Source organism: Rana temporaria, chromosome 5 (genome assembly GCF_905171775.1).
Source record: "Rana temporaria chromosome 5, aRanTem1.1, whole genome shotgun sequence".
Taxonomy (NCBI): domain Eukaryota; kingdom Metazoa; phylum Chordata; class Amphibia; order Anura; family Ranidae; genus Rana; species Rana temporaria.
The window spans coordinates 368139269-368162421 of NC_053493.1; the positions used below are offsets into that span (position 1 = coordinate 368139269).

The 23153-nt window shown below is 44.7% G+C and overlaps 1 protein-coding gene across 1 annotated transcript in view; it reads left to right on the plus strand.

Moving 5' to 3' along the window:
* GRHL2 (grainyhead like transcription factor 2) overlaps positions 1 to 23153 on the plus strand; it is a 122081-nt gene that overhangs the window by 82764 nt on the left and 16164 nt on the right. Inside the window, exons 9-13 of the mRNA XM_040354795.1 lie at positions 2296 to 2454; positions 5749 to 5842; positions 8402 to 8541; positions 12305 to 12336; positions 20187 to 20278. Coding sequence (XP_040210729.1) covers positions 2296 to 2454; positions 5749 to 5842; positions 8402 to 8541; positions 12305 to 12336; positions 20187 to 20278 — 517 coding nt within the window. The remainder of the gene's footprint in view (positions 1 to 2295; positions 2455 to 5748; positions 5843 to 8401; positions 8542 to 12304; positions 12337 to 20186; positions 20279 to 23153) is intronic.

The window sequence follows — 23153 nt, forward strand, 5'->3', positions numbered from 1 at the left end:
GCGTGGGAACGGAGTCCCTGCACTTTTTTCACAGCAGGAACGCAGTTCCCTTTGCAGGACTAGAGCAGCCGAGAGGAGCCGAGCCGCCCGAGCCAATCCTTCACTAAGCGGCAATGCCCAGCTCGAGTCACTCTCAGGGGCAGGCGAACCTTAGTAATCCTTTATGTTACTGGCCGCTTCCTGTATATGGATTCATCGAGTAGTTTGCGGGTATTCCGTCACTTCCTCGATGCCTCAATGTCTCCTGGGAGCTTTTGTCATTGTTCCCAGGAGACATTGCGGAGGTCTGCCGCGAGTTATGGCGGGATTTAGAAAGAACTTACTTAAAGTTCTTTCTAAATCCCGCGATAACTCGCGGCAGACCTTCCGCCAAGAAAAGTCCGATGTGAGCTTTTGGTCGGAAATTTTCGACCGTGTGTAGGCTCCAACTGAGTTTTTCTGTCGGAATTTCCACCAAGAAAAATTTGAAAGCTGGTTCTCAAATTTTCTGACGGGAAAAGTTCTTGTTGGAAATTTCGATCGTCTGTATGCAATTCCAACGGAGACAAATCCTACGCATGCTCAGAATCAAGTCGATGCATGCTCGGAAGTATTGAACTTAATTTTTCTCGGCTCGTCGTAGTGTTGTACGTCACCGCGTTCTTGGCGGTCGGAATTGGTGTGACCGTGTGTATGCAAAACAAGTTTGAACCAAAATTCCGTCAGAAAAAAATCCATGTTTTTCTTGTCCGAATTTCCAATCGTGTGTATGCACCAAAACTCGCTTAATCATGTCTTTATGGACCTTGCTTTGTGCACTGGTGCGCAGTCTTGTTGGAACAGGAAGGGACCATCCCCAAACTCTTCCCACAAAGTTGGGAGCATGAAATTATCCAAAATGTCTTGGTATGCTGTTCCCTTCACTGGGACTAAGGGGCTAAGCCCAACCCCTGAAAAACAACTCTGCACCATAATTTCCCCTCCACCAAATGATTTGGACCAGTGCAATAAGCAATGTCTATAAAGACATGGATGAGTGAGTTTTGGGTGGAGAAACTGGACTGGCCTACACAGTGTCCTGACCTAAACCCATTTGAACACCTTTGGCGCTGGACACATGCTGTGACAGCGGCACAGTGGGTCACAGCAGGACAACACTGGATCTACTGGGCAGGTGGGTATCTTGAGGACAACCTTCAATTACAGGTAAGAGGGGGGAAAATGGAGCAGTGGGGTGGGAGAGGGCTTTGTTTATAAAGCTTTCCTCAAGCTGACTGGGTGCAGATAGTTATCATATTTACCACTTTAAGGAGTGCCTGGTCTTAGCTGGGGATGCATCGGTTTGACTGTGTGACACCCTGTCAGTTTATGCTGTACATATCCAATAATCCTTTTTATGAGTGTCTGAGCAGCTTGATTTAAACAGAATAAATTCTGATTTGTATGTTTTACATGAGTCATACATGCTAATGTTGTCCATTAAGGGTAAGGACCAGGGGCGGACTGACAATTCATGGGGCCCCCGGGCAATAGAAGATTATGGGGCCCCCTGGCTTACAGATGGCCACCATGCCAGGAGGCAGTGCAGAGGCGGGGCAGCTAAAATCTCGTAATTTTCACATCAAAAGCATGTCGGTTTCGGACATATCAGGGACAGATGTAAAAAAACACAGATTTTTACATACTGTCCCTGGTTTTACTGAGCCTGGCAACCCTGATGGGGCCCCCTAGTGGCATGGGGCCCTCGAGCAGTGCCCCAAGACCCTCAATGGTCAGTCCGCTCCTGGTAAGGAATCTTCAAATAGTCCTTTTGTAGGTTCTGTAGCCAACACTGACTCTCCAGGTTTGGCTAATGACTCGTACACATGATCGGAATTTTCGATGGAAAAAGTCAGACGGACTTTTTCCATCGGAAATTCCGACCGTGTGTATGCCCATCTGAGTTTTTCCATCGGATATTCAGAGGAATTCCGTCTGAGTTTACATAGAGAACATGTTCTCTTCTACTCCAATGGAATACCGTCGGAATTCCGATGTGAGTTTGGCCCGGCAAAAGCCTGATCGTGTGTACGCGGCATTACATGTTCTATATAGAAGATGACACGTGGTGGTCTATTTGTAAATGTTTTCACATACCTTTAACTCAGGATTCATAAAGGTTTCCAAGTCAATTGGAGAAAAGTGTGAATCTTGTTTAAACAAATGTATAAATAACACCCCTGGGATCTAACGTGCTCACTTTAATTGGATTCACTCTTTTCGCACATCTTTGTAGACTCAATTTTCATAGATCTCTATGTTTTGCTTCCTCCTCAGATTTTCATCACCGTGAACTGTCTCAGTACTGATTTCTCCTCTCAGAAAGGGGTGAAAGGTCTTCCTCTCATGATTCAGATCGACACATACAGCTATAATAACCGCAGCAACAAGCCAATCCATCGGGCCTACTGCCAGATCAAGGTCTTCTGTGATAAGGTAACAATGGACATACTGTGGTAGAAGATAATGCAATATTCTTCCATTCAGTCAATAGCTAATAGTATCATTGATAGATTTCTGAGAAGTTACAATTAGATAGTTGTCAGAGTAAAACACGCTTTAATAATATGAAATGTTTATGCTGCCAGCACAGTACCCTTTATATGTCCCTTTAAAATCCAAAATCTTAGCATTGTTATCAAGGGGTTAATGAGATCTCCCCCAATGGGGACATCTATTCTGTTGACAGCTGTCAAAAAGGTTAATTAGCCAAACTTTTTAGAGATTTCCTCTCAATTCCTGTTGCATCTACAGGATAGAAGGTGAAGGGAATTTCTCCCTAATCAGACACAAACCGCAAAAAAAAAAAAAATGGCTACTGCGAAATTGACGTATGCAGTAGAGTCCCCCCACCCCACTTCACACTGAATGCGTTAAATGTTTGTTTGGCTAGGAGGGAAAGAAAGAACTTAAAGAAGAATTCCAGGTACAGATACTTTATTCATAGTTTCATTGGTCTGCCATGGACCATTATAACTATACATGTACCATGCCTTCTTCCTGGAAGTTGGAAATCACAGAAGTAAACACTCTGGGCCAGATCCACAAACGAGTTACGCTGGCGTATCTATTGATACGGCGCGTAACTTCTATTTTGCTCCGGCGTATCTTTGTTTTGTATCCACAAAACAAGATACGCCTGAAACTGTGCTAGATCTGACTGGCGTACGTCTTAGTACGCCGTTGGATCTAAGGTGTATATTTACGCTGGCCGCTAGGTGGCGTTTCCGTCGATTTACACGTCGAGTATGCAAATTAGCTAGATACGGCGATCCACGAACGTACGTCCGGCCACCGCATTTTTTTACGTTGTTTATGCAAGGCTTTTTTCGGCGTATAGTTACCCTTGCTATATGAGGCGTACTCAATGTTAAGTATGGCCATTGTTCCCGCGTCGAATTTTGAATTTTTTACGTCGTTTGCTTAAGTCGTTCGTGAATACGGCTTTGCGTAGAATGACGTTCACGTCGTAAGCATTGGCTTGTTGCGGTTTAATTTCAAGCATGCGCACTGGGATACCCCCACGGACGGCGCATGCGCCGTTAAAAAAAACTTAATTTACGTCGGGTCAAGACGTATTAACATAAAACACTCCCCCATCTCATACATTTGAATTGCACGCCCTTACGCCGACAAAGATACACTACGCCGCCGTAACTTACGGCGCAAATTCTTTGAGAATACTGAAAATACACTGTAAGTTACGGCGGCGTAGTGTATCTGAGATACACTACGCCGGACGGAAAGAAGCGCCGTGCTTTGTGGATCTGGCCCTCTGGCTACTCCAGTGATCTCAACTTGCTTCTGGATCACCACCACACCTCTCCACTTGTCCAATCTACGAACACTTTGCATTTATTCGGAAAACTAAAAACATTCTGTGATTGGTGCTGGTGCAGAACAGCCAACTTCCTGTGTTCAGAATGCAGCAGTTCAGCTGCTCAGCACGGGACCACAAAACAAGTGGAGATCGCTGGAGTAGTGGTATCTACTACAGTGATTTCCAGCGTTCAGGGGCATTAGCCAGGTATAGTATATGCATAGTTACACTGGTAGAAGCTGGACCAATGTAACTATGTATAAAATGCCTAGAATTCTTCTTTAAAAAGACTTAAAGCAGGGGTGTCCAAACTTTTTTCAAAGAGGGCCAGATTTAATGAAGTGAACATGCGTGATCATTTTGCCTGATATTCTTTGAACCATTAAAATTAAATGCAAATTAACTTACACTGCCCAACAAGAATTCTCTTACCTTTGTGGCTGTGTTGAAGAGTCCAAGGCCCCATGCACACGAGAAGCAATTACAAACACCTCTAAACTCACGTTTTCAAAGGCAAAAACCGGCGTTTAAAACGCCCGTTTTTGCCGCAAATTGCGCAGCGTTTTGCCGCGATTTGCGGCATTTTACCGCGTTTGCGGCTGTCAGTGCTTATCTCAAAGACATTGTAGACCCTCCCAATGTTTAAAAAGCAAAAATAAAACGCTTCTGAACCCAAAATGTTGCGTCTGAAAAAACGGACATAAACCCAACTGCTTTAAAATGCCAAAAAACTTGATTGTGTGCATGGACACATAGGATAACATTAAATGTGTTCAGGGGCAGTTGAAAAAAATGCCCAAATGCCTCTGAACTCGAGTTTAGCAGCGTCTCGTGTGCATGGGGCCTAAGGATGAGCTTGGGCATTATATTTGGATATACCGTATTTTGAAAAAATATTGTTTTTTTTTTCAAAATTGTCGCTCTATTTTTGTTTATAGCGCAAACAATAAAAAACGCAGAGGTGATCAAATACCACCAAAAGAAAGCTCTATTTGTGGGAAAAAAGGACGTCAATTTTGTTTGGGAGCCACGTCGCACGACCGCGCAATTGTCAGTTAAAGCGACGTAGTGCCGAATCGCAAAAAGTGGCCTGGTCTTTGACCAGCCAAATGGTCCGGGGCTGAAGTGGTTAACTAATTCCTTACTCCTGCAAGTTTTCTCCTTTCTGTGTGATCAGTTCATCAGACTGCTAGTATTTAATGCTTGGCTGATTGCAGCTCTCTGATGTCACCACATACAATGCAGCACCAGCAGTCCTGCATTGTACATGAGGACAATGAGGTCCCACCTACATTTGGTAAGGTGTGGACTATTTGTTGTATTTTTTATCTGTAACACCAGATACACACACATGATATTTTCCAGTATTATTTCTTGTGGATGAAAAACCTAGTGAAAACGTTCTCAAACATCAATTGTCTTAAAGCGGAGTTCCAACCACAATTAGCATTTTTTTAATGTATGTCCTTTCATCCTGCATTTTTATAATATAAATCCGGTCACTTACTATGTTACAATCCGCCGCCGCTCCGCATAGTTATTCAAAAAAGATAGTTTATAAACTATGTCCACACCGTTGTCATTTTGCTTGTGGGCATTGTGAAGCCTACAAGGACTTACTTCCTGGAAGTCTTGGATGGGGAGTGATAATTGGACAGCGCACTGCATCCTGGGAAATGATGACACACATTTCCCAGGAGCATTAGAGGGAGATGATGTCAGAATCCTAGGTGGTTTCAAAGGCAGATTTTGTGGGACCGCATAGCAACAGGCATTTCCAGATGAGTAAAAAAAACAAATTTCTTTTTTTTTTCTTTTTTAGTCATAAGCTACAGTTTAAAGCAAAATTGTTTTTTTGATGGAACCTCCACTTTAAGTATTATATTTTTCTTTTTGCTTTTGATTTCTAGGGAGCAGAGAGAAAAATCCGGGATGAAGAAAGAAAACAGAACAGAAAAAAAGGAAAAACACAAACATCGGCGCAAACACCATGCACAAATAATTGTAAGTCTTTATTTATGGATTTACTTAAGGCGGAGTTCCACCCAAAAGCGGAACTTCCGCTTAATCCACTCCTCGCCCCCTTACATGCCACATTTGGCATGTAATTTTTTTGGGGGGGGAGTGGGGGCTTCAGGAGGAGTGGGACTTCCTGTCCCACTTCCTCCATCCGCCCAGGGACCGCTAAGGCGATACGTCATATCGCCTTTTGGTGGCCCCTCCCTGTTGGTGATCGCCTGGGACACGTGACAGGTCCCAGGCGATTGAGTGCCCGGCAGGTAAGTGCATGTTTATAAAAAAAGCCAGCAGCTATGCTTTTTGTAGCTGCTTACTTTTAATAAACATCAAAAAAGGATGGAACTCCACTTTAAAGAAGATTCTGTTGACCAAGATTTTAAAACTTAAAGTAATACTAAAGTTTCATTTTTAAAACAAAAGATATGTTCTTTGTGCCTCCCTGGCAGTTTGTGGCACAGGGTTAAATTTCAGTACCATTAATGGTAACCCCCAAGCCACACTCGGGATTGCATTGCAGGATCCTGGTTACTTACCTTGTCCCCAGGATCCTGCGATGTCCCCCTGCTATGTCCGTGGGCTGTGTCATCCGCCCAATGCCTCTGTGTGCCGCGTTTCGTTCCCTGCAAGGGTCGTGATGCATGGGGGGGGCGGAGCCTGGCGGCAAACTCAAAAAGTACACAAAACATAACACATACAGTACACTGTGTGATCTTACAGATCACATTACTGTATGAAATCATTTCACCTCCCTTTTGTCCCTAGTGCTTTGTCCAGTGCCCTGCATGCATTTTTATATTATGCATACTGGGCCAGATTCACGTAGAAGTGCGGCGGCGTAACGTATCGTAGATACGTTACACCGCCTCAAGTTTTCATCGCAAGTGCCTGATTCACAAAGCACTTGCAATGAAAACCTACGCCGGCGGCCTCCGGCGTAAGCCCGCGTAATTCAAAGGGGCGTGTGCCATTTAAATTAGGCGCGCTCCTGCGCCGGACCTACTGCGCATGCTCCGTTTCGAAATTCCCGCCGTGCTTTGCGCGAAGTGACGTCATTTTTTCGAACGGCGACGTGCGTAGCGTACTTCCGTATTCCCGGACGTCTTACGCAAGAATTTTTTTTTTTGAATTTCGACGCGGGAACGACGGCCATACTTTAACATGGGCTCTGTAAAGTTAGGGCAGCTAAAACGACGACTAACTTTGCGACGGGAAACTAGACTAGCAGCGACGTAGCAAACGCGAAAAACCGTCCTGGATCGCCGTAAGTACTAATTTGCATACCCGACGCTGGTTTACGACGCAAAATCCCCCCAGCGGCGGCCGCGGTATTGCATCCTAAGATCCGACAGTGTAAAACAATTACACCTGTCGGATCTTAGGGCAAACTATGCTTAACTGATTCTATGAATCAGTCGCATAGATAGGAAGCCCTTAAAACAGAGATACGACGGCGTATCAGGAGATAAGCCGTCGTATCTCTTTTGTGAATCTGGCCCACTGTTCTTTCTGCCTGGAAACTTAAGATTGTCCATGGCAACCAAAAAGTGTCCCTGGTCTAAAAGTGGTTTTAGACCAGCTAGAAAACAGCAATATTAATTAGAACACTTGCAGAAATGAGCGATAGTAAATTGTGGGGAAATTTATTTTATTATTATTATATTATTATTTTTTATAATTATTTATAGTTATTTATTATATTATAATTTATGATTTAGTGCTTCAAACTTTATCATACCCAGGGTGTCTACTAGTCTCTTGTTTGGACAGATTTAAGTGTGTTATTACTAATGCCCTCACGGTCGGAATTTCCGATGGAAAAAGTCAGATGGGAGCTTTTCATCAGATATTCCGACTGTGTGTATGCCTAATCAGACTTTTTCCATCCGAAATTCCGACTGACTTAGATAGAGAACATGTTCAATCGGAAAATACGTTCGTCTGTATGGAATTCCGACGGGAAAAAAAAACACGCATGCTCGGAAACAATTCGACGCATGCTCGGGAGCATTGAACTTCATTTTTCTCGGCATGTCGTAGTGTTGTACGTCACCGCGTTCTTGACGGTCTGAATTTGGTGTGACCGTGTGTATGCAAGACGGCTTGAGCGGAATTCCGTCGGAATTCTGTCAGAAAAAACATCCGAGTTTATTCCGACGGAAAAAACGGTCGCGTGTACAGGGTATAAGAATTACAGGCCTAAAATATAAAACGCCAAGTTTCTATGCAAAACAATTGTACCGCTTTGAATCGCAAAAATCTGACATAATTATACCGCCAGGGTGGCTATTAAAAACTAAATTTAAGCTTTAAGGCCAGGTTAATACCAGCTTAACACGCAGTCATTGATGCGTCACTTTGCTGTGCCATTCATTTTGAATGACATCCCAAGGCACCTTGCAAACAGACCTCAACGCATGTTCATACTCTCATTTATGGGAAGACTTTCAGTGCCCAAAGCAACATACAGGAATATCAGAAAAATACAACATAAAGAAGAAATGAGTTTGTTTTAACAAAAAACCTGTTTGCTTATTTTAATTGTAGCACCGGATGCAAAAATGGCAGCCATACCTCTACAGAAAAAGAGTGACATCACCTTCTTCAAAACCATGTCTGACCTGGACTCCCAGCCCGTCCTCTTCATCCCTGATGTTCACTTTGGAAATTTACAAAGAACTGGACAGGTATTCCAAATATAGCACTTTAATCAAGAAACAATTTTCAGCATGCACAGTAACAAGAATATAGCCAGTTAACACCTACAGCATGTGTGATCAACAAAAGGCCTGCAGGCCAGATCCAGCCTGCCAGTCTGTTTCATGTGGCCCTCACACCCAGGGCCTTTTTCAGCCAGAACGTGGCAGAACTCTGTTCCACCACCACCACCACCGACTCTCAGGCCTCGTACACATGACAGAGTTTCTCGGCCGAATTCGGCGAGAAACTCGGTCAGAGCCGGATTCTGCCGAGAAACTCTGTCGTGTGTACACTTTCGGCCCGATGGAGCCGCCGAGGAACTCGTCGAGAAAATAGAGAACATGTTCTCTATTTTCTCGTTGTTCTATGGGAGCTCTCGGCCCGCCGAGCTCCTCGGCGGCTTCAGGGCTGAACTGGCCGAGGAACTCGATGTGTTTGGCACGTCGAGTTCCTCGGCCGTGTGTACGAGGCCTCACACGGACTCCCCGCTCACCTCTGTCACTTGTAAGCAAAGAAGCCCTCTGTGTTTACAAGGACAACTTTCCTCTCGTGGCTCTCGCAGATCTCTGCCTTCCCTGCACTCACAGTGGGGGCAATCGAGATTTAGGTGCAGTGTGGTCTTGGAGCATCACAGTATAAGCTGCTCTGTAAACCCCATCTGTGCCCAGATGCACAGATGGTAACCAATGATATCTCTGCAAATCAGAGGGGGAGCTGTCTACAATGTTGAGATGTACTAGAGCCAGGCCAGGTAGGTGAAATGCATGGTGAGAGGCACTTTTTTTGGAAGAAATATACTTAGGGGTAGATTCAGATAGAATGATCTATCTGTCCGCCCGGCGTAACGTATCTCAGATACATTATGCCGCCGTAATGTAGGGCGCAAGTTCTGTATTCAGAAACAACTTGCGCCCTTAGTTACGGTGGCGTAACGTATCTGTGTCGGCGTAAGCCTGCCTAACTCAAATGTGGATGATGTGGGCGTGTTTTATGTATATTAACTGTGACCCCGCGCATTTGACGTTTTTTACGAACGGCGCATGCACCGTTCGTGAAAAAATCCCAGTGCGCATGCTCGAAATTCCACCGCAAATCGCCATTGCTTTCGACGTGAACGTAAATTCCGTCCAGCCGTATTCGCGAAAAGACTTACGCAAACGACGTAAAATTTTCAAAACTCGACGCGGGAACGACGGCCATACTTAACATAGGATACGCCTCATATAGCAGGGGTAACTATACGCCAAAAAAAGCGCAACATAAACGACGTAAAAAAATGCGCCGGCCAGACGTACGTTTCTGAATCGGCGTATCTAGCTCATTTGCATATTCCTCGCGTAAATCTATGGAAGCGCCACCTAGCTGCCAGCGTAAATATGCAGCCTAAGATACGACGGTGTAAAACACTTACGCCGGTCGGATCTTAGGAAAATCTATGCGTAACTGATTCTATGAATCAGGCACATAGATACGATCGGCCGGACTCAGAGATACGACGGCGTATCTGGAGATATGCCGTCGTATCTTCTCTCTGAATCTACCCCTTTGTTGAATTAAAAAATAAGACCACAGTAAAGTTAGCCCAATTTTTTTCTATATTGTGAAAGATGTTACGATGAATAAATTGATACCCAACATGTCACGCTTCAAAATTGTGCCCACACGTGGAATGGCGACAAACCTTTACCCTTAAAAATCTCCATATTCTACAGGTTGCAAGTTTTGAGTTACAGAGGAGGTCTAGGGCTATAATTATTGCTCTCGCTCTAACGATCGCGGTGATACCTCACATGTGTGGTTTTAACACCGCTTACATATGTGGGCGCTACTCACGTTTGCGTTTGCTTCCGCATGCAAGCTCAGCGGGACAGGGCGCGTTAATTTTTTTTTTCTTATTTATTTTACTTTTTATTTTTTATTTTTACACTGTTCTTTTTTTTTTTATTCATTTTTTTAATGTGTCACTTTAACCACTTAAGGACCGCCTAACGCCGATATACGTCGGCAGAATGGCGCGGCTGGGCGCGCGCTGGAGTCCCGCGATCGGTCCCCGGAGCTGAAGAACGGGGAGAGCTGTGTGTAAACACAGCTTCTCCGTTCTTCACTGTGGCGCCGTCATCGATCGTGTGTTCCCTAATATAGGGACACACAATCAATGACGTCAGACCTACAGCCACACCCCCCTACAGTTAGAAACACAGATGAGGTCACACTTAACCCCTTCAGCGCCCCCTTGTGGTTAACTCCCAAACTGCAATTGTCATTTTCACAGTAAACAATGCATTTTTAATGCATTGTTTGCTGTGAAAATGACAATGGTCCCAAAAATGTGTAAAAATTGTCCGATGTGTCCGCCATAATGTCACGAAAAAAATCGCTGATCGCCGCCATTAGTAATAACATTTTTTTTTTTTATAAAGATGCAATAAAACTATTCCCTATTTTGTAAACGCTATAAATCGATAAACGCTTATTGCCATTTTTTTTTACCAAAAACAGGTAGAAGAATACGTATCGGCCTAAACTGTGGGAAAAAATAGTTTTTTTTATATATTTTTGTTGGATATTTATTATAGCAACAAGTAAAAAATATTGAATTTTTTTCAAATTTGTCGCTCTATTTTTGTTTATAGCGCAAAAAATAAAAACCACAGAGGTGATCAAATACCACCAAAAGAAAGCTCTATTTGTGGGAAAAAAAGGACGCCAATTTTGTTTAGGAAGCCACGTCGCATGACCGCGCAATTGTCAGTTAAAGCAACGCAGTGCCGAATCGCAAAAAGGGGCCTGGTCCATTACCTGCATTTTGGTCCGGGTCTTAAGTGGTTAATTCCTATTGCATCCAATTTAATATAAAAAGAACATGACAGGGCATCTTAAATATAAGATCTGGCATCAAAAGACCTCAGATCTCATATTAACACTAAAATGTTTTAAAAAAAAATGTCTCTTTAAGAGCTTTGGGCGGAAGTGATGTTTTGACGTCGCTTCCGCCCTGCAATAGTACGGAGCTGGGTGGGAGCCATCTTCCCCTCAGTCGGCAGCCAGCCGAGCAGGGGACAGGATCCGATCGCCTCCGTTGCTGGTGGCGGCCCCTCTTCCACTACTGATAAAAGTGATCTTGCGGCGAATCCGCCGCTGAGACCACTTTTATCTGAAAGCGAACTGATGGCTGATGGCAGGCAGTCCATAAATGGTTAAAGTAATGTTTACAGGTAAAAAAGAAAATAAATTGCACATATATATGTTCTTTTTTTTCCTGGGGAAGATGGCTACTTTTTTTTTCTAGCATCAAGAGCGTTAAGATTTATTAGATAGCATTAAACATCTAAATAGAATCAATAAAAGTAATTCTAGGAAAGCGCAGCCGTCTCTTTGCAATAATGCGTACCACTTTTGTAATTTATAAGATGTGATAAGACTGCATAATGAAAGCAATATCATTGTCACTTTCTAGAATGATCTCTTTCCTTGTAACGACCCGCCAACTAACAGCTCCTCTGTTTTATTCCATCCATCTCCGCAACAAAAAAAAACCTGATAAAGCCTTTTCTGTTACACGCTAATCAAGTTACTGTTGTTGTAATGAGGATAAGGATGGCGTTTTATCAATGTTTATTACATTCTGGTTTATATCTAAATCAGGATAATAGTCTGATCCATCATGCCTTAGCCAGCTACAGTAATGGAAATATATGCCCTGGATTATAACTGTTTTGTAACACTTGTGTACACTTGTTTCTCAAACAGGTTTTCTACAATACAGATGATGACATAGAAGGGTAAGAAGCAATATTTAAATCTATGTATATATGTATGAATGATGTATTAACCACTTCCCGACTGCGCTATAGCCAAAAGACGGCCACGGCACGGTCGTTTAGTTCTGGAAGGGCGTCCATGGATGACTTTACAGAACCACGCCCCTCACGTGCCTGCTGGGGCGGGCAGCCGGCATGCTCTGTGATCGCTGTGTCTTTAGGATACAGCAGGCGGGCCCTTTCCCATGTGATCAGCTGTGTCCAATCACACTTGCTGGTTATCGATATTCCTCGCATGAGGAGAGGAGAGGCAATAACCAGCAATTGTGACAGGGGACTGATCATCTCTGTCCTGATTATCAGTGCAGCCCCAACAGTGCCGCCTGTCAGTGTCCATCAGTGCTCCCTATCAATGCCCATCGTTGCCGTCGTTCAATGCCACCTATCAGTTCTGCCTTTGGTGCCCATCAGTGCCTCATATCAGTCCCTCCTCATCAGTGCCCATCAGTCCTGTACATCAGTGCCGCCTTCGTTGCCCATTGGTGCTTAATATCAGTGCAGCCTCATCAGTGCCGCCTTTGGTATCCATCAGTGCCTCATATCAGTGCTCCCTATCAGTGCCTCCTTATCAGTGCCCATCAGTCCTGTCTCTCAGTGCCGCCTATCAGTGCCCATCGGTGCCTCATATCAGTGTAGCCTCATCAGTGCCCACCAGCACAGCCTATCAGTTCCCATCGGTGCACATCAATGAAGGAGAAAAAATACTTATTTGATAAATTGTATAACAGAATCTAAGAAAAATTATAAAAAAATAAAAATTCCGGGCTTTTTTGTGTCCCAATTGTCATTCAAAGTGCGACAGCGCAGAAAATTGGCCTGGGCAGGAAGGGGGTAAAAGTACCCAGTAGGCAAGTGGTTAAAGGGACAGTCCACAGTAAAATTACCTTGCACTGCAGCAAAACATTTCTCAATCCTCCTGCAATTGTCATTTCCCAAAATAACACAAAGGCAGCAGGGAAATAAAATACTAAATGTAAAAAATAAATAAAAAAAAAGTCACTTGAAATAACTGGTGGTCAGAAGTTACATTTAGACTCTACGGGCCAGATTCACAAAGAGATACGACGGTGTATCTACAGATACACCATCGTATCTCTGACGTAAACTGGTCCTATCTATGCGCCTGATTCATAGAATCAGTTACGCATAGATAGGGCTAGATCCGACAGTGTTACAATGTGTTACACTGTCGGATCTTTTTTTCAATTTAAAAATGGCGCCGGGGGCGTTCCCGCTGATTTACGATAAATAATATGTAAATCAGCGAGATACGCAAATTCACAAACGTACGCGGACCCGTCGCAGTGTTCTTACGTCGTTTCCGTAGCGGTTTTCCGTCGTATAATTACCACTTCTTTTATCAGGCGCAGCCAATGTTAAGTATAGCCGGCGTTCCCGCGTCGAATTTGAATTTTCCTACGTCGTTTGCGTACGCCGATTCACGAACACGTCAGTGGGAGCAATGCACGCCGGGAAATTCCCCGGACGACGCATGCGCATTTAAATCGGCGCGGGAACGCGCCTGATTTAAATATGACACTCCCCTAGCCACGGAATTTGAATTCCGCTGGGGGATTTAGGATCCTCCGTCGCAAGTTTGGAGGTAAGTGGTTTGTGAATTAGCCACTTGCCTCCTAAACTTGCGGGAGCGGATCTTAATTCACGTAGAACGAGCGGATCTATAGATCCGCTGCGCTACGTGAATCTGGCCCTACGGCTACCGCGGATTTATTGACCTAAAACAAATTGTCAGGTAGAGAGTCTTAGCTAGATTCAGTAAGAGTTAGGTCGGCATATCAGTAGATACGCCGACCTAACTCGGAATCTGCGCCGACCTAAGTTTAAGGGCCAGATTCACAAAGAGATACGACGGTGTATCTACAGATACACCATCGTATCTCTGACTTACACTGGTCCTATCTATGCGCCTGATTCATAGAATCAGTTACGCATAGATAGGGCTAGATCCGACAGTGTTACAATGTGTTACACTGTCGGATCTTTTTTTCAATTTAAAAATGGCGCCGGGGGCGTTCCCGCTGATTTACGATAAATAATATGTAAATCAGCGAGATACGCAAATTCACGAACGTACGCGGACCCGACGCAGTCTTCTTACGACGTTTCCGTAGCGGCGTACCCGTCGTATACTTACCCCTGCTTTCATCAGGCGCAGCCAATGTTAAGTATAGCCGACGTTCCCGCGTCAAATTTAAATTTTTGAACGTCGTTTGCGTAAGTCGTTCTCGAATACGGACGGACGTCGTTTACGTAAGCGTCGCAACCACTGACGTCCTAGCGACGTCAGTGGGAGCAATGCACGCCGGGAAATTTTGCGGACGCCGCCTGCGCATTTAAATCGGCGCGGGAACGCGCCTGATTTAAATAGTACACTCACCTAGCCGCGGAATTTGAATTCCGCCGGGGGATTTAGGGTCCGCCGTCGCAAGTTTGGAGGTAAGTTGTTTGTGAATTAGCCACTTGCCTCCTAAACTTGCGGGAGCGGATCTTAATTTACGTAGAACGAGCGGATCTATAGATCTGCTGCGCTACGTGAATCTGGCCCATAGTGTATTCTCAAACAGAGATACACTTAAACCTATCTAAGATACGACGGCTTGCGACGTCCTATCTTAGGGTGCAATATTTAGGCTGGCCGCTAGGTGCCGCTTCCATTGCGGTCGGCGTAGAATATGTAAATCAATAGATACGCCTATTCACGAACGTACGCCCGGCCGACGCACTACGGATACGCCGTTTCCGTAAGAGATACAGTAGGCCGCCTAAAGATAAAGATGCCCCCTAGGTGGCGGCCGTTCCCGCTTCGAAATTCGAAAATTTTACGACGTTTGCGTAAGTCGTTCGTGAATAGGGATTAACGTCATTTACGTCCACGTCGAAATCAATAGGACCGTGCGGCGTACTTAGCCGCAATGCACACTGGGAAATGTAGGCGGACGGCGCATGCGCCGTTCCAAAAAAACATCAATCACGTCAGGTCAAAGCAAATTATCATAAAACACGCCCCCTCAGCCTATTTTGAATTAGGCGTGCTTGCGCCCGCCGCATTTACGCTACGCCGCCGTAAGTTAGGAGGCAACTACTTTGAGAATACAGTACTTGTCTCTCTGACTTAAGGCGGCGTAGCGTAAATACAATACGCTACGCCGCCTTAAAGTTGCGCGGGGCTACCTGAATCTAGCTATCTGACTTCTTTGCTTGTTCCAGGTCAGTAAGGTACTGAATCCAATGAGCCAGGAAGATAATTAATACAGCCCGGCCATTAGGATCGTCAGAGGAATGATAGGAATGGCAACACAAATATTTTTCTAATCTTAGGTTCCCTAATTTCATATCACAAATTTTATTTTGATGTGCAAAATAGTGAAAGGCTTTATTTCTGCACACTACTGTCTTCCTCCACAACAGCCCCGGTTTCTCATGGAAAAATAAATTGCCCACCCATGCCCCAGAGGAAGCTATCTTGCCTAGCTTCAATACAGAATATGATGCCAGCATCTATCCAAGCTTTAGTTTTGAGTTGGCTCATCTATTAAAGAATAAATAATAATACATAAAGTGTGTGACATAGACACAATACAACATCATATCTCATCGAACTTGTGCTGCAATATTGACAGAATCTGAAAGGATGATAGGGGTAAATCCTTTTGTTTCTTCTGCATTTATAGTCTCACTTTCTACCCATTCTATTACAGAAAACCAGTTAAAAATTGATTGCATGTAATCAGCATAACCAGCAGGCCATGGGACACATTGAGGATTGCCATTTGATAATGATTTCCATTTTTGTGCAAATGAGATCTCAATCTGAATAATTTATTTTTGTCAGTCCTAGCTCTTTAGTTTAATCATTTTGTTCAGATTTTTACCTTTGGCCATCTAGAGCCCAGGATGTGCTGTGCTTGTCCAAGTCACTATGCCCGGAGGATACAGCTTAACTGCATCTTTTTGTGTGGACTGTTATCTTGCCCCTTAATCAGGCAACTTGCAAAGAAAATCATAATATGGAAAATCAATACTTATATTTACTTTTATGTTCAGGTTAAGCCATTTAATCAAGAAATATCTGCAGATCTGCCAGAGAGGACCTATTGTCATAGCTCCCAACTGTCCCTGATTTGGAGGAACTGTCCCTGATTTGGAGGAACTGTCCCTGAATTGGAGGGGCTGTCCCTGATTTGGAGGAACTGTCCCTGATTTGGAGGGGCTGTCCCTGATTTGGAGGAACTGTCCCTGATTTGGAGGAACTGTCCCTGATTTGGAGGGGCTGTCCCTGATTTGGAGGAACTGTCCTTGATTTGGAGGGGCTGTCCCTGATTTGGAGGAACTGTCCTTGATTTGGAGGGGCTGTCCCTGATTTGGAGGAACTGTCCCTGATTTGGAGGAACTGTCCCTGATTTAGAGGGGCTGTCCCTGATTTGGAGGAACTGTCCTTGATTTGGAGGGGCTGTCCCTGATTTGGAGGAACTGTCCTTGATTTGGAGGGGCTGTCCCTGATTTGGAGGAACTGTCCTTGATTTGGAGGGGCTGTCCCTGATTTGGAGGAACTGTCCTTGATTTGGAGGGGCTGTCCCTGATTTGGAGGAACTGTCCCTGATTTGGAGGAACTGTCCCTGATTTGGAGGGGCTGTCCCTGATTTGGAGGAACTGTCCTTGATTTGGAGGGGCTGTCCCTGATTTGGAGGAACTGTCCTTGATTTGGAGGGGCTGTCCCTGATTTGGAGGAACTGTCCTTGATTTGGAGGGGCTGTCCCTGATTTGGAGGAACTGTCCTTGATTTGGATGGGCTGTCCCTGATTTGGAGGAACTGTCCTTGATTTGGAGGGGCTGTCCCTGATTTGGAGGAACTGTCCTTGATTTGGAGGGGCTGTCCCTGATTTGGAGGAACTGTCCCTGATTTGGAGGAACTGTCCCTGATTTGGGGGGGCTGTCCCTGATTTGGAGCAATGTCCCTCTGTCTCTCATTCCTCCTCATTTGTCCCTCATTTTGGTCTGATCTATATAGATGTATATAAAATGCACTTTTTTTCTATCAAACCGTGTTTCCGAGTGCTAAACCTTTCATCTGATTTCTAAAATGCTTCAATTGTAAATTCCAAAAGCCAATATAAAGGAATAGTAGTGGTAAAAAAAGCACTCGTGGGTTTAAACAATCTTGTTTTTTTGTACAATTCTCCTTTAAGGGGGCATGGCAAGGGGTGTGTCCTATGCCTGCATGCTTTTGCTGGTAGGTGTCCCTCATTCCAATCTCAGAAAGTTGGGAGGTATGCCTATTGCGTAAACCTTAACCAGGGACTGACTGACAACTCATGGGGCCCCCGGGCAATAGGAGATTATGGGGCCCCCGGGCAATAGGAGATTATGGGGCCCCCAGGCAATAGATTATGGGGCTACACAGTATACAAACACAGTATACATACACAGTATACACACATACACACACACAGTATACACGCACAGTATACATACACACAGAATACACATACACACACTGAAAAGGCACTGGAGAGGTGGGGCAGCTATAATCTTGGGATTTTAAAAAAAATAACAGATTTTTACATACTTTCCCTGGTTTTACGGAGGCTGGCAACCCTGGTGGGGCCCCCTAGTGGCATGGGGCCCTCGGGCAGTGCCTGAATGGTCAGTCCGCCCCTGACCTTAACCAAGTGTTCGGCTTCTGCCTCTTTCACGCTATTATTGGTCCACATCTTTTAATCGTGACCTGGCTGACCAATGACATGGGAGGAGAGGAGGTGCTGGACCCCCAGTTTGTGCAGATTTGCATAATAGAGCTTCCTAAGTTTTGGATCTTCTGAAGTACTCTACAGCAGTGGTTCTCAACCCTCCGTCCTCAAGCACCCCTAACAGGCCCTGTTTTGGGAATTTCTCTTAGATAAAATAGCTGTCCAAAATACCAAGCCATTGACTCTGAGATAAAGAAAACCTACAAACATGGCCTGTTCGGGGTACTTGAGGACAGGGTTGAGAAGCACTGCTCTTTAGGATGTATGACTGTTCATGGAGGCACCTCTCATTGACTGCTTTTTATGGCTGCTACTGCTAACAATTGGTTATTAGGTTAAGGTTCGGTTCACACCGTAGCCACATGTGGCTCACAGCAGGGGTCCAGTGCGTGCTGGTTCACCGTTTAAGGTTAGATTTCAGCCCGAATTTTGGGCTGAAATCGAACCTGAAACGCACCAAAAAAGGCACACATTTTTCCGGCACACCGTACTGGACCAATTGCAAAATATGTGAACCGGCTCTATAGAGAGCCAGTCACATTCTCCTGCTATGCAAATTGAATGTGGGGAAATGCATTCAATTCACATAGGTATGAACCCAGCCTTAAGCCCAGTAAAAGTTGTTTTAAATGTACTAAACAGGCTTCAGCATTAATTTGCAGACACCACTGCCTTTATATGACCTCTCCAGTGCCAGTGGTGCTCCAAAACCAGTGCAATGGCCAGTTATAACACTTCCTGGTTGTCATGATCGATGGCCAACCTTCACCTTCCTCTTGGCCAGTAAGCACTCCATCATAGCAGGGGGCCAAAAGGAACTGGCATGGGGGTAGGTGCTCTGAAACCTGTCATGAAGTGTTGATTGGCCATCCTACAGTGGCTTGGGATTTGTGGCCCCTCCAGGAAATGGGGGGGTCATGTAGGTACTGCTATTAGCCCATAGCTATGGTAGGCAGTCTCAATGGACACACATTTCTAGGCTCCTGCTTAATACTGCTGCAAGCTACTACACTACCTTTATGGTACCGACAGGTTTGCTTCAAAGTGACCTTTGTTAATGTCAACTTTGTATGTTAAAGCATGTCTGTAGTAGAAAAAACAATTTACTTACTTTTCAGCGGCTGTTTGCTGGCATGCCACCTCTTTGCTTCTCCTTAGCCACTTCAGATTGTCAACACACTGTATGGGTCTTAATCGCTGTATCCCCACCACACGCAGTAGTCATAGTCCTGTAATGATGTATGGGCCAGTTGTGGAAACTACAGCATGCAGATGGGAAGCAGGTATTCCACACACCCAGAAATCTGGAATACTTGCAGTGGTCAGGACAAGGGCGGACTGACAACTCATGGGGCCCCCGGGCAATAGGAGATTATGGGGCCCCCGGGAAATAGGAGATTATGGGGACCCCAGGCAATAGATTATGGGGCCCCCGGGAAATAGGAGATTATGGGGCCCCCAGGCAATAGATTATGGGGCCACACAGTATACACACATACAGTATACATACACAGTATACACACACTGAAAAGGTTCTTGTTGAGATCTTGCGATTTTATTTAAAACACAAATTTTACTGGCTTACACTGGTTTTACTGAGGCTGGCAACCCTGATGGGGCCCCCTAGTGGCATGTAGCCCTCGGGCAGTGCCCGAATGGTCAGTCCGCCCCTGGGTCAGGAAGAATCAAAGAAGCGACATATGAACAAAAAGCTAATTTTAGAGCCCCTTCTCTTACAGATATACTTTACCATACACATTTTTTTTTTTTTCATAATTGGCAAGGTAATCTGCAAAGCGCTGTAGTATTTTAGTAATTGGGTGTGCACAGCCTTCAATAATACAATGGTGGCTTCTACACATACTTTCTTGCTGTACTCTGTTCTATGTATGTGTTGTAGAATAACCAATATAGAGGCATAGAAGGCAGCCTACTAGGCACAGAGAAAGCCAACTCCTAGGAGCACAGCAGCCCAAGACCTAGCACTTTTATATTACACCAGCTATAATATCTACTAAACCTTCTGCTTTTTTTCTCATACAGGAACAGTGTGCTTGTGAAAAGGATGCTCCGTCCTGTCGAGGAAGAATTTGGTCCACCTGCACCAAAGCAAATGAAAGAAGCAGCTAAAAAAGGTAAAATTGAATGTAATTACTATAGTCCGGCTGCAAAATAAAAAAATAAAAAAAGTTATAACAAAGTTTTGAGGCTAAAATATTCATATTTATGCTTCAAAATTATAGCTGGTGAAAGAGGTTCTTAATGCAAACAGCCCTATCTGAGCAGAGAAAATACTTCTGGGTAAAGACATTATTTTTTGAAGGCCTGTAGGCGGCCGGCTCAGGCTCTCAGCAGCTCACTGAGAGGCTGAGCCGGGTGCCAGTCCAGGCTCGTGGGTGGCTCTGTGACATCTGTGGGCTTCAGCCCGCTGTCTACTGAAAATGGGTCACAGGAGTGCAGAACGAACTGCACTCCTGTGATCCAAAGAAGTACCGCCAAACAAGCTTTGGCTGTACTTGTTTAATACCTTAACCACTTAAGCCCCGGACCAATATGCTGGCTAAAGACCCAAGGGGTTTTTACAGTTCGGGACTGCGTCGCTTTAACAGACAATTGCGCGGTCGTGCAAACAAAATTGGCGTCCTTTTTTCCCCACACATAGAGCTTTCTTTTGGTGGTATTTGATCACCTCTGCGGTTTTTATTTTTTGCACTATAAACAAAAATAGAGCGACAATTTAAAAAAAAATGCAATATTTTTTACTTTTTGCTGTAATAAATATCCCCCAAAAACATATATACATTTTTTCTTCCCTCAGTTTAGGCCGATACGTATTTTTCTACCTATTTTTGGTAAAAAAAATCACAATAATCGTTTATCGGTTGGTTTGCGCAAAATTTATAGCGTTTACAAAATAGGGGATAGTTTTTTTGCATTTTTTTTTTTTACTAGTAATGGCGGCGATCAGCGATTTTTTTCGTGACTGCAACATTATGGCGGACACTTCGGACAATTTTGACACATTTTTGGGACCATTGTCATTTTCACAGCAAAAAATGCATTTAAATTGCATTCTTTATTGTGAAAATGACAGTTGCAGTTTGGGAGTTAAACACAGGGGGCGCTGTAACATTTAGGGATCACTGTGTATGTGTTTACTAGTGTAGGGGGGTGTGGCTGTAGGACTGACACCATCGATCGAGTCTTCCCTATAAAAGGGATCACTCGATCGATGCGCCGCCACAGTGAAGCACGGGGAAGCCGTGTTTACACACGGCTCTCCCCGTTCTTCAGCTCCGGGGAGCGATCGCGACGGAGCGGCTATAAACAAATAGCCACGCCGTCGTCCCGGATCGCTCCCCGAGCGGACCCGACCTCCGCATGTACCGGGGGGGGGGTCCCGATCGGACCCCCGACCCACGTCTAGCAGAGGACGTACAGGTACGTTGATGTGCCATTCTGCTGACGTAAATGTACATGAGGAGGTCGGGAAGTGGTTAAAAAAGGGGGATAGGGTTGGGACTTTACATGAGGCATATGATAGAACTACCACATGCCTCCATCCCTGTAAATGGATAGAAGGGGGGGAGGTTTTGGGACTTTAAATGAGATGTGTTTTTAGCAGTATGTGGAATATAAAAAATGTTTCCATAATAGCCAGGCTAAAAGTTACCAACCAAAGAAGCACTAAACCAAATTAGCCTGTCTAGCTGTATGCATTAAAAACAGAGGTTTAGTTGCATGTATTTGCAAATACCTGTGTGAGCTGCAAGCCCCATCAAGGCACTCTGTGTACTGCAGTCCTAACTATGAATTTTAAAGTCTCCTAAATAGGAGCACAGGAGTGCTAATCAATAGATAGGGGGCGGGTGATCACCTGACCATGCCCCTACCTATAGTTGGTCTAGCAAAAAAGAGCACTGGAAAAACAAAAGAAATGCAAGAGTGGAAGCAAACATGCCTACCAAACCAAAATACCACCAAACTAAAGGCGGACCACATCAACCTGGGTCAGCTAGTCAAAAAATGACAATGCATAGATTAACTGTCGGTGGTAGATCTGTGGAGGCACTCTATTCCACTCCTAAAACGCATCTCCATCCCTGGATAGTGTTTTTTAATTAGCTTTAGCTTTTTGACTAGCTGACCCAGGTTGATGTGGTCCGCCTTTAGTTTGGTGGTATTTTATATATATATACTGGGCCGGATTCAGAAAAGAGATACGACGGCGTATCTCCTGATACGCCGTCGTATCTCTGAGTGCGGTCGGTCGTATCTATGCGCCTGATTCAGAGAATCAGTTACGCATAGATATCCCTAAGATCCGACTGGTGTAAGTGTCTTACACCGTCGTATCTTAGGCTGCATAATCACGCTGGCCGCTAGGTGGCGCTTCCGTATAGTTAAGCGAGGAATATGCAAATGCGCTAGATACACAAATTCAGAAACGTACGTCCCGCCGGCGCATTTTTGTACGTCGTTTACGTTCGGCTTTTTTCGGCGTATAGTTACCCCTGCTATATGAGGCGTAGCTAATGTTAAGTATGGCCGTCGTTCGCGCGCCGAGTTTTGAAATTTTTACGTCGTTTGCATAAGTCGTTCGCGAATAGGGCTGGATGTCATTTACGTTCACGTCGATTCCAATACGTCCTTGCGGCGTACTTTGGCGCAAATGCACACTGGGATATTTTACGGACGGCCCATGCGCCGTTTAAAAAAACGTAAAAAATGCGGGGTCAAGACAAATTTAAATACTACACGCCCCCAACATCCCCATTTGAATTACGCGGCCTTACGCCGCAACACATACGTTACGCCGCCGTAAATAAGGGCGCAAGTTCTTTCTGAATACAGAACTCGCGCCCAAAGTTACAGCGGCGTAACGTATCGGAGATACGTTACACCGGAGTTACAGCGGCGTAACGTATCGGAGATACGTTACACCGGAGGAAAGATACACTCAGGTTTTCCGAATCCGGCCCACTGTATATAGTGCTATATATATATATA